Below are 12623 nucleotides of genomic sequence, written 5' to 3'. Positions count from 1 at the left end.
TATGGCCATACAGAAGTGTATAGACCCACTTGCTGCCGCGGGACAACCCCTTTAAGTGTGAGATTTGTTGTGAGATGTTTTTTAGGAATTCTTGGGAGGTGGTGCTTATTCTTGTATAGGTTGCTATAGAAGTCGTGCCGATTTTGTTTGGGTTCGAGGTGTATGCCCTGTTGTCTGCTCTGATGCAATATACTGTTTCACAGAGTAGGCAGAGCAAAAAGTCTCCAAATTTAACTTGAGTAGCCCTTTCACAGTGGTGACTTGAATTAAAAAATATAATTTTTATTTTGAACTTTTTAAAAATGCACATATAGGGGCACAACACATAAAACAACAAAAACAAAAAAAGTAAGTAAGGGGCGTGGTAAATACCATCCAACCACACCGTCACTAAAGATGGGCATCCAATTGTGCTGTGTGTGTGGGTGTTTGTGTGATCTGGTCACCGGCGACCACGAAGTTTTTTTGTCCTGCTTAAAGCCGGTAATGTATGAGGCAGGGGTATATTGGTACTTGGGGTTTGTAAGATAATCCCCAGTTGTTTTGGTCTTTTTTATTTATAAAGCCCACACACCGTAGATGGATGCAATTTTTAGTGATTTGAACGTTCGTTTCTTCACAATTCTTTTTTGCCCCCCCCCCCTTTTTTTCAAAGGAGGGTAGAGGTACCTGACCAATTCCTAAATGGATAGTCGGAATTGGCCTTGGCCGTAGGGATCATCTCCCGAGGTTGCTAGATATGTATGATGCCAACCTCCAGAGAGAGTCTCCCGGTTAGTATAGGACGGCCTCGCCTCTATAGATAAGGGTCGTAGTGTAAATACTTGACCCAAGCGTATTCGAATTTCCCTTTTTAGTATGCTGATTCTCGTATTTAATTGCTCGACGCGTTTCACCACTTCAATTCTCGTGGATCATCAGGAACATTATAAATCGGGATTGAGTAGAGACAGTATAGGTGATATCATGAGGTCACCAATAGACCAATTGATAAAGAAACGAATATCTTAATTTTTGGAGGGCCTGTTCATGCAGCAGGTTTCTCAAAGGATCGGGTCTAGCCTGGGTAGAAAGTTCGATACTCAAATTTCTCTTATTGACAAAAGCAATAATTTGAGATTTGCCAGAGATAGCGTATCCTAATGACCCAAATCAGCCTTGAATGCGAATGTCTGGCGTGGGGTGTTCAGGACTGATACGGGAATGTTCAAGCTGCTACTACTCACAGAAACATACCATAGGGATGCAGTATTATGCTGTGAGTAAAGTAGTATTGGAGCAATCCGTCTCTGTCCAGAGATTGGATAGCCGGTTCGTCCTATGCAATATGCATACTGGGACGCTAAGCCGGTATCGCAAGGGTTTTTGTGCCTGTGCTTATTCAGGACACATATCCCCAGGTGAGGAAAAGGAGAGAAGCACTAGCCCCCTGCTTCTCTATAGAGAACACCCCGTTCACCAATCTGCTGCTTCTTTAGCTATCACATAAACAGACTAGTGATTTACTAGCCTGTTACGTGTAGGAGCTTATCTAACAGAACCCGCCCGAGTTTCTTTTCCCAGAGTGTCAGAATTGACAGAAGAAAAGGATGGATACAAGATAAAAATAATAAAAGTTGGTGTCCATAGCCCAGATTTTCCCTAGCCTACCATCTGGGCTATGGACACCAACTTTTGTTATTTTCATCTTGTATCCATCCTTTTCTTCTGTCAATTCTGACACTCTGGGAAAAGAAACTCGGGCGGGTTCTGTTAGATAAGCTCCTACACGTAACAGGCTAGTAAATCACTAGTCTGTTTATGTGATAGCTAAAGAAGCAGCAGATTGGTGAACGGGGTGTTCTCTATAGAGAAGCAGGGGGCTAGTGCTTCTCTCCTTTTCCTCACCTGGGGATATGTGTCCTGAATAAGCACAGGCACAAAAACCCTTGCGATACCGGCTTAGCGTCCCAGTATGCATATTGCATAGGACGAACCGGCTATCCAATCTCTGGACAGAGACGGATTGCTCCAATACTACTTTACTCACAGCATAATACTGCATCCCTATGGTATGTTTCTGTGAGTAGTAGCAGCTTGAACATTCTCGTATCAGTCCTGAACACCCCACGCCAGACATTCGCATTCAAGGCTGATTTGGGTCATTAGGATACGCTATCTCTGGCAAATCTCAAATTATTGCTTTTGTCAATAAGAGAAATTTGAGTATCGAACTTTCTACCCAGGCTAGACCCGATCCTTTGAGAAACCTGCTGCATGAACAGGCCCTCCAAAAATTAAGATATTCGTTTCTTTATCAATTGGTCTATTGGTGACCTCATGATATCACCTATACTGTCTCTACTCAATCCCGATTTATAATGTTCCTGATGATCCACGAGAATTGAAGTGGTGAAACGCGTCGAGCAATTAAATACGAGAATCAGCATACTAAAAAGGGAAATTCGAATACGCTTGGGTCAAGTATTTACACTACGACCCTTATCTATAGAGGCGAGGCCGTCCTATACTAACCGGGAGACTCTCTCTGGAGGTTGGCATCATACATATCTAGCAACCTCGGGAGATGATCCCTACGGCCAAGGCCAATTCCGACTATCCATTTAGGAATTGGTCAGGTACCTCTACCCTCCTTTGAAAAAAAGGGGGGGGGGGCAAAAAAGAATTGTGAAGAAACGAACGTTCAAATCACTAAAAATTGCATCCATCTACGGTGTGTGGGCTTTATAAATAAAAAAGACCAAAACAACTGGGGATTATCTTACAAACCCCAAGTACCAATATACCCCTGCCTCATACATTACCGGCTTTAAGCAGGACAAAAAAACTTCGTGGTCGCCGGTGACCAGATCACACAAACACCCACACACACAGCACAATTGGATGCCCATCTTTAGTGACGGTGTGGTTGGATGGTATTTACCACGCCCCTTACTTACTTTTTTTGTTTTTGTTGTTTTATGTGTTGTGCCCCTATATGTGCATTTTTAAAAAGTTCAAAATAAAAATTATATTTTTTAATTCAAGTCACCACTGTGAAAGGGATGCAATATACTGAGTTGATTCTCTCTTTTATCCTGAGTCATGAGGCCAGTAATCTATTGGGTTTGTTGGCTAATTTGAAGTAGATAGACGGGGTCCAGTGAAGAGCCTTCTCTGCCTGTGAGAAGTATAAGAGGTAGAGTTGCATTTTTGTGTCTTTTAATATTTTTCAATCAATAATAGCCAACCAACAACGCCCTAGCTTATCTCCAGTAGAGTGGGGCTTCTCCTGAAGCTAGTTGAGCCTGTGATTTTTTCCCCCTTCTTTTTAATGGAGGCAATTTGGGAAATCTGACCTTTCATGAAGGACTTATGCACCAGCCAGAGCCATACAGATTGTGTATCTCCATTATTATTTTTCACTAAGAATGTCATTAATTGTTCTGAGATTTGAGCAAAAGTTATTTAGGGGCTAGTAGAAGCTTCTTCTTTGTCCAATCTTTAGAAGCGTTCAGGTTCAGCTCCCAGAATCTCCTCGAAGGCTCTCCGTGCACGGGGTAAAAGCATCCGGGCAGGCTGTGTCTGCGGTCTTGCCAGGCCTTGTAATATGCTTAGGCCTTTGGGCCTGCTCCTCTTAGTCTGTGTCTCATTGAGGTCTGCTGGTGCTGGGGAATTTCCCAGTGACGTTATCTCGCAGCTGTGGAGACTTAAGGCCCATTTAGACGGGACAAATGTCGGGGAAATGATGCCTGACACTTGTCCCCACAATTACCCGCTCACGTGCTTTTGCACAGGAGCTTGTATTTTTGTTTCACAGGGGGGGCGGCTGGAGGAGATTTCTCTCTTGCCCCTCTCCATTTAGGCTGCTATTTACTGGCTGCTATTTACACTCATCATTTAGGATTTTATGTAGCTTAAAATTCTGAGCGATGAGTGTAAATAGCAGCCGTTCAGTATTGAATGGCCACTATGTTAAGTCAATGGAGAGAGGCAGGGGAGAGCAAGGAGAGAAGTCTCCTGCAGCTGCCCCTCTGTGAAGCAACGATACTTGCTCCTTTGCAAAAATACATGAGCAGGTACTTGCGTGGACGAGTGTCAGGCATCGTTTGCCCGACATTCGTCCCATTTAAATGGGCCTTTAGAGGAGTAAACTAGAGGTCTCCCTCTCTGAGGGGGGCCTTGCTTGTGCCTTACTGGAAGTTTTCAGTCCTTCGCATTGGGGGCCTTGTTCCTACTAATACTGCTTCCTCACCCCTTCCTCAGATGGGGCCTGCAGTACATGTAGGCAGCAGTGGTCTGCTTCTGGGATTCCTGATGTAGTATCAGGAATCAGCCACGTGGATCCTCCCGCAACTTTAGTCTCCCGGCGAGCTAGGTCTTGATTTTTAATGGTGGCCGATCGGGCTGTGTGACCCCTCGATCTACTCCTCTCATCTTGTGAAGGACTCCGGCGCTGGTTTGGAGGGCCTCTGTAGCTTGGGGAAGCCGAATGGCTCCCGAATCTTCGGCTCTGTCATGGAGCTCTCCCACTGTGCTTCTGTCCTCTCCGCTGCCTGGGCCACGCCCCTCAAATATCGAGTTATTTTGTGTCGCACTTATCTCACTTTCCTAGAAAATGGTTAATTATTAGGGATGAGCGAGTATACTCGCTAAGCACTACTCGCTCGAGTAATGTGCTTTAGCCGAGTATCTCCCTGCTCGTCCCTGAAGATTCAGGAACTGCTGCGGCTGATATGTGAGTCGCGGCGGGGAGCAGGGGAGAGCGGGCGGGAGAGAGGGAGAGAGAGATCTCCCCTCCGTTCCTCCCGGCTCTCCCCCGCAGCTCCCCGCCCCGCGTCGGCCCCCGAATCTTCAGGGACGAGCAGGGAGATACTCGGCTAAAGCACATTACTTGAGCGAGTAGTGCTTTAGCGAGTATACTCGCTCATCCCTATTAATTATGGCACTATTGAACTGATGTTTAGAGGTGGGGGAGCCAATGATGGGTTGTGGAGGTGGTTGGGTGGGCCCAGCAGTTTTACATGAGGCTATGCGGACAGGTCATGTCTACTAACTCCAGGAACTGTCCTTCCAAATCTTGAACAATTGAGAAGCACAACCACATCATTACCACTTCTGTTGTGCTCTGCTTTCTTATAGGAGCAGAGCAATAAAAGTATCAGCAGTTTTCCCTTTAGTAATTGTATTACTGGTATTACAGGGGATTTTGTATGATGTTACATTGTCTCATCTTCTCTCCGTTCAGGATCCTCGGCTGATATCTTCTATATCAGATAATTATCCTGATTGACTCGACAAGGATGGAGAGGAACCGGGACAAGATGGCGGAGAGTATATTCACCCTCACCCTAGAGATACTCTTCCAGCTTACAGGAGAGGTGAGAGATTCTGGGGATGATGTCACGTTCCATCATTCTTATCTATGTCGGTCTGGTTACATCTACGGCAGAGGATTTACTGACGATTCAGTCCTTTGGCCGCCTTCACAGAAAATCTAATAGCTGCAGTGAATTTAGCTGCAACATTTACACAGTAAATGCCCTAAATGGTGCAAATTTGGCCACGGATTTACCTGAGGATATGAAACCCTTGTATTGCAAGGGTTGAGATATGCAGCATAAACCCACAGCATAAAAAGACATGTTGAGGATTTAAAATCCACAGTATTTTTCAAAAAGGTAGTTGTTGACAAAAAATATCCGCACCATGTGAAGATTTTGAAATCTCCTCCACATAGCTTGTATAGTGATTCTACAGCGGAAATTCTGAAGCATTTCTGCCATTTATAAATGTGGCCTAAATGCTGGAAAAATATTATAGCCAGCTGTGTTGTTTTTCTGGTAAAATGTTGGACCCCCAAAAAACCTGTTATAAGGCAATGGAGGCTTGTTGTGTACCAGTGATATCTATCATATAACAGATCCAAAACTCTGATAATTTTGGTGTTCTGCTTCTATGATATGATGGAGTAGAACCATGAAATGGACGAACACAGATGTGAAGAGCCAACATAACTGCCGGACCAGACGGGGAGGACTCTAGAAATGTCTGCAGGGATATTTATGGATGTGTCTCCCCATAAACAGGATTACACGGTAGTGAAGAAGACTTCTAGTGATGGCTGTCAGGCCCCGGTGTCTGATGGATGGGGAAGACCCCTGAGCCCAATCACAGGGCCTCCACCTCGCCCCCTGATACTAGAGGAGATCAATGAGCAGAAGATCCTAGAACTCACCAACAAGATGATTGAGCTGCTGACTGGAGAGGTGACGCTGCTGGGAATTCTGGGACATTATACAGTAACACTATGGCGGTATAACGTGTCTGGGTGATGATGGTATCATTGTGTTGTCAGGTTCCTATAAGGTGTCAGGACGTCACTGTCTATTTCTCCATGGAGGAGTGGGAGTATTTAGAAGGACACAAGGATCTGTACAAGGACATCATGATGGAGGACCACCAGCGCCCCCCATCACCAGGTAATAGACAGGACTAAATCCACACGGCCTTTATTATTTGTATGTAGAGAATGAATTCAGTGGCTGTATGTGTTTTCTGCAGGTAGATCCAGTAAGAGAACAGCAGCGGAGAGATGTCCCCGGCCTCTTCTTCCACAGGATGATCAGGTAGATGGAGAGAATGTCTCATGAAATCTCCCCTCTGGTCTGTAGGACGGCTGGGAAGGTCTTGTGTTCAGGCTTATTATATGACTGATACTTGTGTAATGAGAAAGCTGGAGATGGCAGGATTACAGCCGACCGCAGACATTAGATCTCCGCATCTTATCACTATTTTCTGGTTCTGGAGACTTCTGGTTGGAATAAAGAAGCATCAGGTTGGAGTTATACAGGAGACCTGCAGCTATTTGGCCCAGATCACTACTGCTGTCATGTCATTCCGGCTCCTCATACTAATTAATGACCTTTTCTGGCCATATAAAACCTCCCACACGACTTCTCTAACTGTGTGATGACTTTTACAATATTTATTTCACAGCTTGTGAATCCGGATGAAGATCTGCTCCCTATTGATGTTGCTGAGACAGATGTGATGGGGGATCAGCCGTGTAAGGAGGGGATTCCTACAGATGACCCCCCAGGTGAGTCTAGGTTTCAGCTGTATATTCCATTATTAAGGCAAAATACATAATAAAGTTTAACTGCTTTTAGAAGTTTTTTTGTAAATGCAATTTGAAGCATTATTTCAATGTAGACTGATCAAAACATTAAGCTGACATCCAAGTCATACATAGAATCTTCATGATCTCCATCTTCTCCAGACTCTTTCACGTCTTTCACATTTGCACAGCCTAAATGTCCTTTAATCTATTAAGAGAATGGGACGGCAATTGTGGAACTGCCAATATTGGTGTTTTCTAGCCAATGCTTAGTGCTGGGTAGTTGATGTACTTACCACAGTGTTTTTTCCAAGTCCAGTGCTCAGATTTCCCCAACAAGTCATGTTTTCTGGATATCCATTAGAAAGAACAGCTGTGGCAATGTCTGAGGCATTGACGATAATTACATCACCCATGCAATACTGAGGAAATCCTGAAAATTTGACGTGTTGGGGAGCCCTGAGGACTGGAGTTGGGAAACCCTGACTTACCAGCTACTTTATCATGAAATTTCTACTCAGCTACAGTAACCAAAAATTGTAAAAATCTGTTTTATCCTTGGCAGATGACGATACCAGGAGCTCAGAGGGACACCTGATATCAACAGATTATAAACTGGAAGATGATGACATCATACAATATACATATGAAGAGCCTGCCATTATCCCAGATATACCCTCAGCCCTTTACAGCAAAGATCTGTCATCTGATTTTTTTATACAGGTTCCATCTTCTGATTCATCACAGACAATTAGGCAAAATACAGTTTACAGAAGAGATGTTGAACATCAAATAGTTCACACAGGGGAAAGGTCGTATTCATGTTCAGAATGTGGGAAATGTTTTATTCAGAAATCAAATCTCATTAATCATGAGAGAATTCACACAGGGGAGAAGCCTTTTTCATGTTCAGAATGTGGGAAATGTTTTAACCAGAAATCAAATCTTATTTCACATCAGAGAATTCATACAGGGGAGAAGCCATATGCATGTTCTGAATGTGAGAAATCTTTTACAGCCAAATCTGATCTTTATAAACATGTTAAAATTCACACAGGGGAGAGGTCATTTCCATGTTTAGAATGTGGGAAATGTTTTAACCGGAATTCAATTCTTGTTAGGCATAAGAGAATTCACACAGGGGAGAAGCCATATTCATGTTTAGAATGTGGGAAATCTTTCAATGTGAGTTCACTTCTTGTTATTCATCATAGAATTCACACGGGGGAGAAACCATATTCATGTTCAGAATGTAAGAAATGTTTTAGTCAGAAACAACATCTTGTTAAACATCACAAAATTCACACTGGCGAGAAGCCATTTTCATGTTCAGAATGTGGGAAATCTTTTATGGATAGATATCATCTGGTTGTACATCAGAGAACTCACATAGGGAAGAAGCCTTTTTCATGTTCAGAATGCGGGAAATGTTTTAAGCAAAAAACGCATCTTCTTACACATCATAGAATTCATACAAGGGAAAAATCGTATTAATGTTTTGAATTTGCGATTTGTGGATGAAACATTTCCCATTTTCTTTTGTTTTTATTGGTTACTCTTTTAACTGATAAATAGTACATGAAGAAAATCCAAGACTAGCCCCTTCCTGACATGTGCCATACATGTATGTTCCTGCTTACCAGCAACTCAGAAGTTTCTAAAGGAAGGTAAATAGTCTTCCTGGGGAAATAGTCAGTAGATATTTGCAAGTATTGCAGCCAGGCACTAATTGCTGCTTCCATAGTAGAACAATTTGGGACTACTGTAGAGGGGTCCACACTCGTTGCCAAGAGTAGTTTGTGAAGAGTTTTCCCTCCTAGAATCTATTGCTCCATAGTGGACCAGCCCACCCCCTTTATTCTCAATCCCCAAGCTCTAAATTGCATAATGAGGTTTACCTTATAATCCGCTTCCAATTTTGGGACACCCATTCCTCCCTTTCTTCTGGGGCCATACATTATGGATGCCACTACTCTCGGTCTCTGATTACCCCCAAATAAAAGTCATCATTTGTTTTTGCAAGCCTTTGAGTAATTTTGTGGGGCATTTAAAAGCAACTGTATGGAATTTTATATAAAATTTTTGAAAGGACCATCATTTTATAAAGGACACATCTCCTAACCAAGAAAATTCTACTTTGTCATAGGTTGTTAAGCATAGTTATTAGAGATGAGCGAGCACGCTCGTTTAACCCTTTTCAGTCCACTGTCTGACGCCTTCCTACATTCTGATTGAAGCTTGTGCAGCTCCAATGTCAGAAGACGTCCGACAAGGTATTCTTACCATCTATTGCCAGCCAGTCCTCTGTTAGAGCCTCTCTGGCGCACACACACTGGCACTGTTGTATAACAGCAGAAAGAGAAATCCTTCTAGGAAACCCTGAATCTAAAATTGGATTGGAAAGGGTTAAGGCAGATACTCGAGCGAGCAACGCTCTTCTCGAGTAACTGCTTACTCGTCCGAGCAAATGTGGGGGGTCGATATAGGGGTATTAGGCCTTTCCAATTGTTCCTTGTCAATGGAGGGGAGTTGAATTGAGGAGAGAAAGTTTTCAATTTCTTTTTTAGTGGGGTGAGGGAGGGTTGTGTCCTCCTTACGGTTAATAAGGTGTCATAAAACTTCCTGAAAGCTTCAGCAATTCCCCGGAGATTTGTTACTTTATTGCCTGTTTCTTGGTTTTAATGATATAAGAGGGATTTTTGCCTTGGCCCTTTTCAATTTTAACCCTGTTAGCCATCAGGCGAGTGCACTTATTATTGGCTATGTAATATGTAGTTTTGAGGGATTTCAGATACCGTATATACCGGCGTATAAGGCGACTGGGCGTATAAGACGACCCCCCAACTTTCACCTTATACGCCGGTAATACAGTGGAGGAAAAAAAAAATCATTACTCACCTCCTCGGCGTTCTGTCGCGCTCCGGCAGGATGTCGCTCGCTCCTCGTCCCCGGCGCAGCATTGCTTTCTGAATGCGGGGCTTGAAATCCCCGCTTCCAGAAAGCTAATACACACGCCGTAAGCCAGTTACAGCCATTCAATGACAGCATTGAATGGCTGTGATTGGCTGAAGGCGCACGTGGCTTCAGCCAATCACACTATTCAATGACTTCATTGAATGGGTGTGATTGGCTGAAGCCACGTGCGCCTTCAGCCAATCACAGCCATTCAATGCTGTCATTGAATGGCTGTAACTGGCTGACGGCGTGTGTATTAGCTTTCTGGAGGCGGGGATTTCAAGGCCCGCAATCAGAAAGCAATGCTGCGCCGGGGACGAGGAGCGAGCGACATCCTGCCGGAGCGCGACAGAACGCCGGGGGAGGTGAGTAATGATTTTTTTTTTTTACACTTTTTTTTTGGTATTACCGGCGTATAAGACGACCCCTGACTGCAGAGCAGATTTTTCGGGTTCAAAAGTCGTCTTATACGCCGGTATATACGGTATTTCTCATGCTCATCTATAAGTATATTCCTCACCTTTAGTCTTTAGAAGCCCCACTTATTAAGGATTTCATTTTCTCTCAGACTTGCTGTCATTGGGGAGAGTTTTTTGCATGCGGACATTGGGACTTGGGAGAAATCAGAGAATAGTTTCATATTCTCAAACGGAGGGGCTAATTCTCTGAGTTTCCTAGAGGCGTTCTGTTACCATGCAGGGCGGCGCTGGTTCCCACGGCCGGCGCGCGGCGCTCCGATGTCGGCTCCGGCGTCCCAGAGCTCTGCTGTCGGGGCTCTCCCGGCGGCGTGGAGCAGCCAGCGTGCGGCGGCGTGGAGCAGCCAGCGTGCAGCGGCGTGGGCGTGTCCGCCCGTAGGGTGCCGCCCGCTCTCCTCCACCTTCCTTATGCAACAGTGGGAGAGTCGGCTCCTCCCACTCTCCGCCCCTGGGCGGAGGCTTTTAGTTAAAAGGCTGGCAGTGACCTGAGCTCACTGCCAGTTATTGGTTCTGCTAGCCTCTAGTCAGGTCTGTCCCAGTCTGTGCTAGTTGCTCGTCAGTAGCCTGTCTGTTTACCTGTGAGCTCCATCTCCAGACTTACTCTGCTTGTAAGTTTTGTTGGTTTGTTCCACCTGCCTCTTCTGTCGGCACTCTGTCCCCTGTTAGTAGTTCCATCTAGGTAGTCGCCAGGTCCCTAGCCAGCGCAGGGACCGCCGCCCAGTTGTCCGCCTGGGGTTAGCCAGGACCGAGGCAAGTAGGCAGGGACAGTGGGGTGCGGGAAGATCAGGGCACCCCACCTGGCGCTCTGGGGGGCAGAGTGCCGTAACACGTTCATCATAGCATCTTTAATGTGATAAAAATGCACTCCTGCTATTATTAGGCGCGTTCTATGGAATATTTTTAGGTCTTGGGAATCTATGTTCTCTATCTAGGATATGTTCTTCAGGTCTAGAGTCTGCCAATAAGGTTTGTATAAGACTTTGACCATATTTGTGCAAGTCTTCTGGTCTAACGGTTTCCACTATTCCTCTGAATTTGATATTATTTTGCCTATTGTGGTCTTCCAGATCTGCCATTTTATTTTTACGAGCTTCAAAATCCTCCGCCAATTTATAATGCGCACCTATTAGTTAATTGTGAGAACTCGTTATTAGTCTCAGCTCTCTCTGATTCTGGTGGAGATGGTGGGTAGCTGTCTGCCTTCCCCCTCTCTCCTGTTGTGTGCAACTGTGTCTGTTCCCGCTTTGACTGGTGCTGTGCGGGAAGCGAGGGCCAGGGGAAAGCCCTCTTACCACTTTTCTTCAGCGAGGGATCTCCCCAAGCCTTCTTACCATTTTTCTTTAGCGAGGGATATCCCTGGCATGCCGCCCCGTCTCCGGACGACAATCAGAGGTGGACACCGCCGTCTCCATTTCCCATTCTTCTCCGCTGTCACGCGCCAGGAGGAAGTCAGTCAGGCACTTGGAATCACTCTCGCCAGCTTCTTCTTAGTCTCCTGGCAGTTTGCAGCTCCTGAACGAGATATCTGCCGTCCTCTGGTGTCGCTGTGGAATTTGCTAGCGGTACTTGATAGCGGTGCTCACAGGTTAGTGTCCGCCATGCATGCTGACCAGGCCACACCCCCGAATTGTTACCTTTTTTTCAACCTAATTTTAATTAGCATGTAGCAGATAAGATACAATTCAAGATGTATTGACAGAGTAATTACGATAAAGTTTTCACTTTCTTTTTTAACAATTTGTAAAAATGATATTATCACAATCAGTAGACATAGAATGGGAAAAGGAAAATATCAAGCAGTACAATATTCAAGTTTGTTTGACACACATGCGGCAATGAAACCTCCATAAGAAGAGAATAGAAAACGCAAAAAAAAGGACTCGAAGTTAATCAGTTGACATACAGCGAGGAATAGGAGTGAAGCCAAGGATCTAACACCTTGTAAAATGTGTCAGGCCATCCCTATGTTGATATAACCATATTAACGAATCTTGACCAACCTGACAAGGAGGGTGGCTCAGCGACCATCAACCTCATGGCAATTGTCTTTCAAGCAAGAAATAAAACTTCTCTATGAAATATTAATGTGTAGT

The 12623-nt window shown here is 44.6% G+C and overlaps 2 protein-coding genes across 2 annotated transcripts in view; both read left to right on the top strand.

Annotated features, from left to right (window-relative positions):
• Positions 1-6518, top strand: part of LOC136624473 (gastrula zinc finger protein XlCGF66.1-like) — a 49367-nt gene extending 42849 nt beyond the window's left edge. Inside the window, exons 3-5 of the mRNA XM_066598453.1 lie at positions 5228-5360; positions 6069-6248; positions 6338-6518. Coding sequence (XP_066454550.1) covers positions 5283-5360; positions 6069-6248; positions 6338-6478 — 399 coding nt within the window. The 5' untranslated portion in view covers positions 5228-5282 and the 3' untranslated portion in view covers positions 6479-6518. The remainder of the gene's footprint in view (positions 1-5227; positions 5361-6068; positions 6249-6337) is intronic.
• Positions 1-12623, top strand: part of LOC136626726 (zinc finger protein 850-like) — an 82351-nt gene that overhangs the window by 40123 nt on the left and 29605 nt on the right. The window contains exons 3-4 of the mRNA XM_066601733.1: positions 6979-7081; positions 7665-8586. Coding sequence (XP_066457830.1) covers positions 6979-7081; positions 7665-8586 — 1025 coding nt within the window. The remainder of the gene's footprint in view (positions 1-6978; positions 7082-7664; positions 8587-12623) is intronic.

Source organism: Eleutherodactylus coqui, chromosome 4, assembly GCF_035609145.1.
Source record: "Eleutherodactylus coqui strain aEleCoq1 chromosome 4, aEleCoq1.hap1, whole genome shotgun sequence".
NCBI classification, from domain to species: domain Eukaryota; kingdom Metazoa; phylum Chordata; class Amphibia; order Anura; family Eleutherodactylidae; genus Eleutherodactylus; species Eleutherodactylus coqui.
Note: the sequence above shows the minus strand (reverse complement) of the source record. Positions and strands in the feature narration are given on the sequence as shown.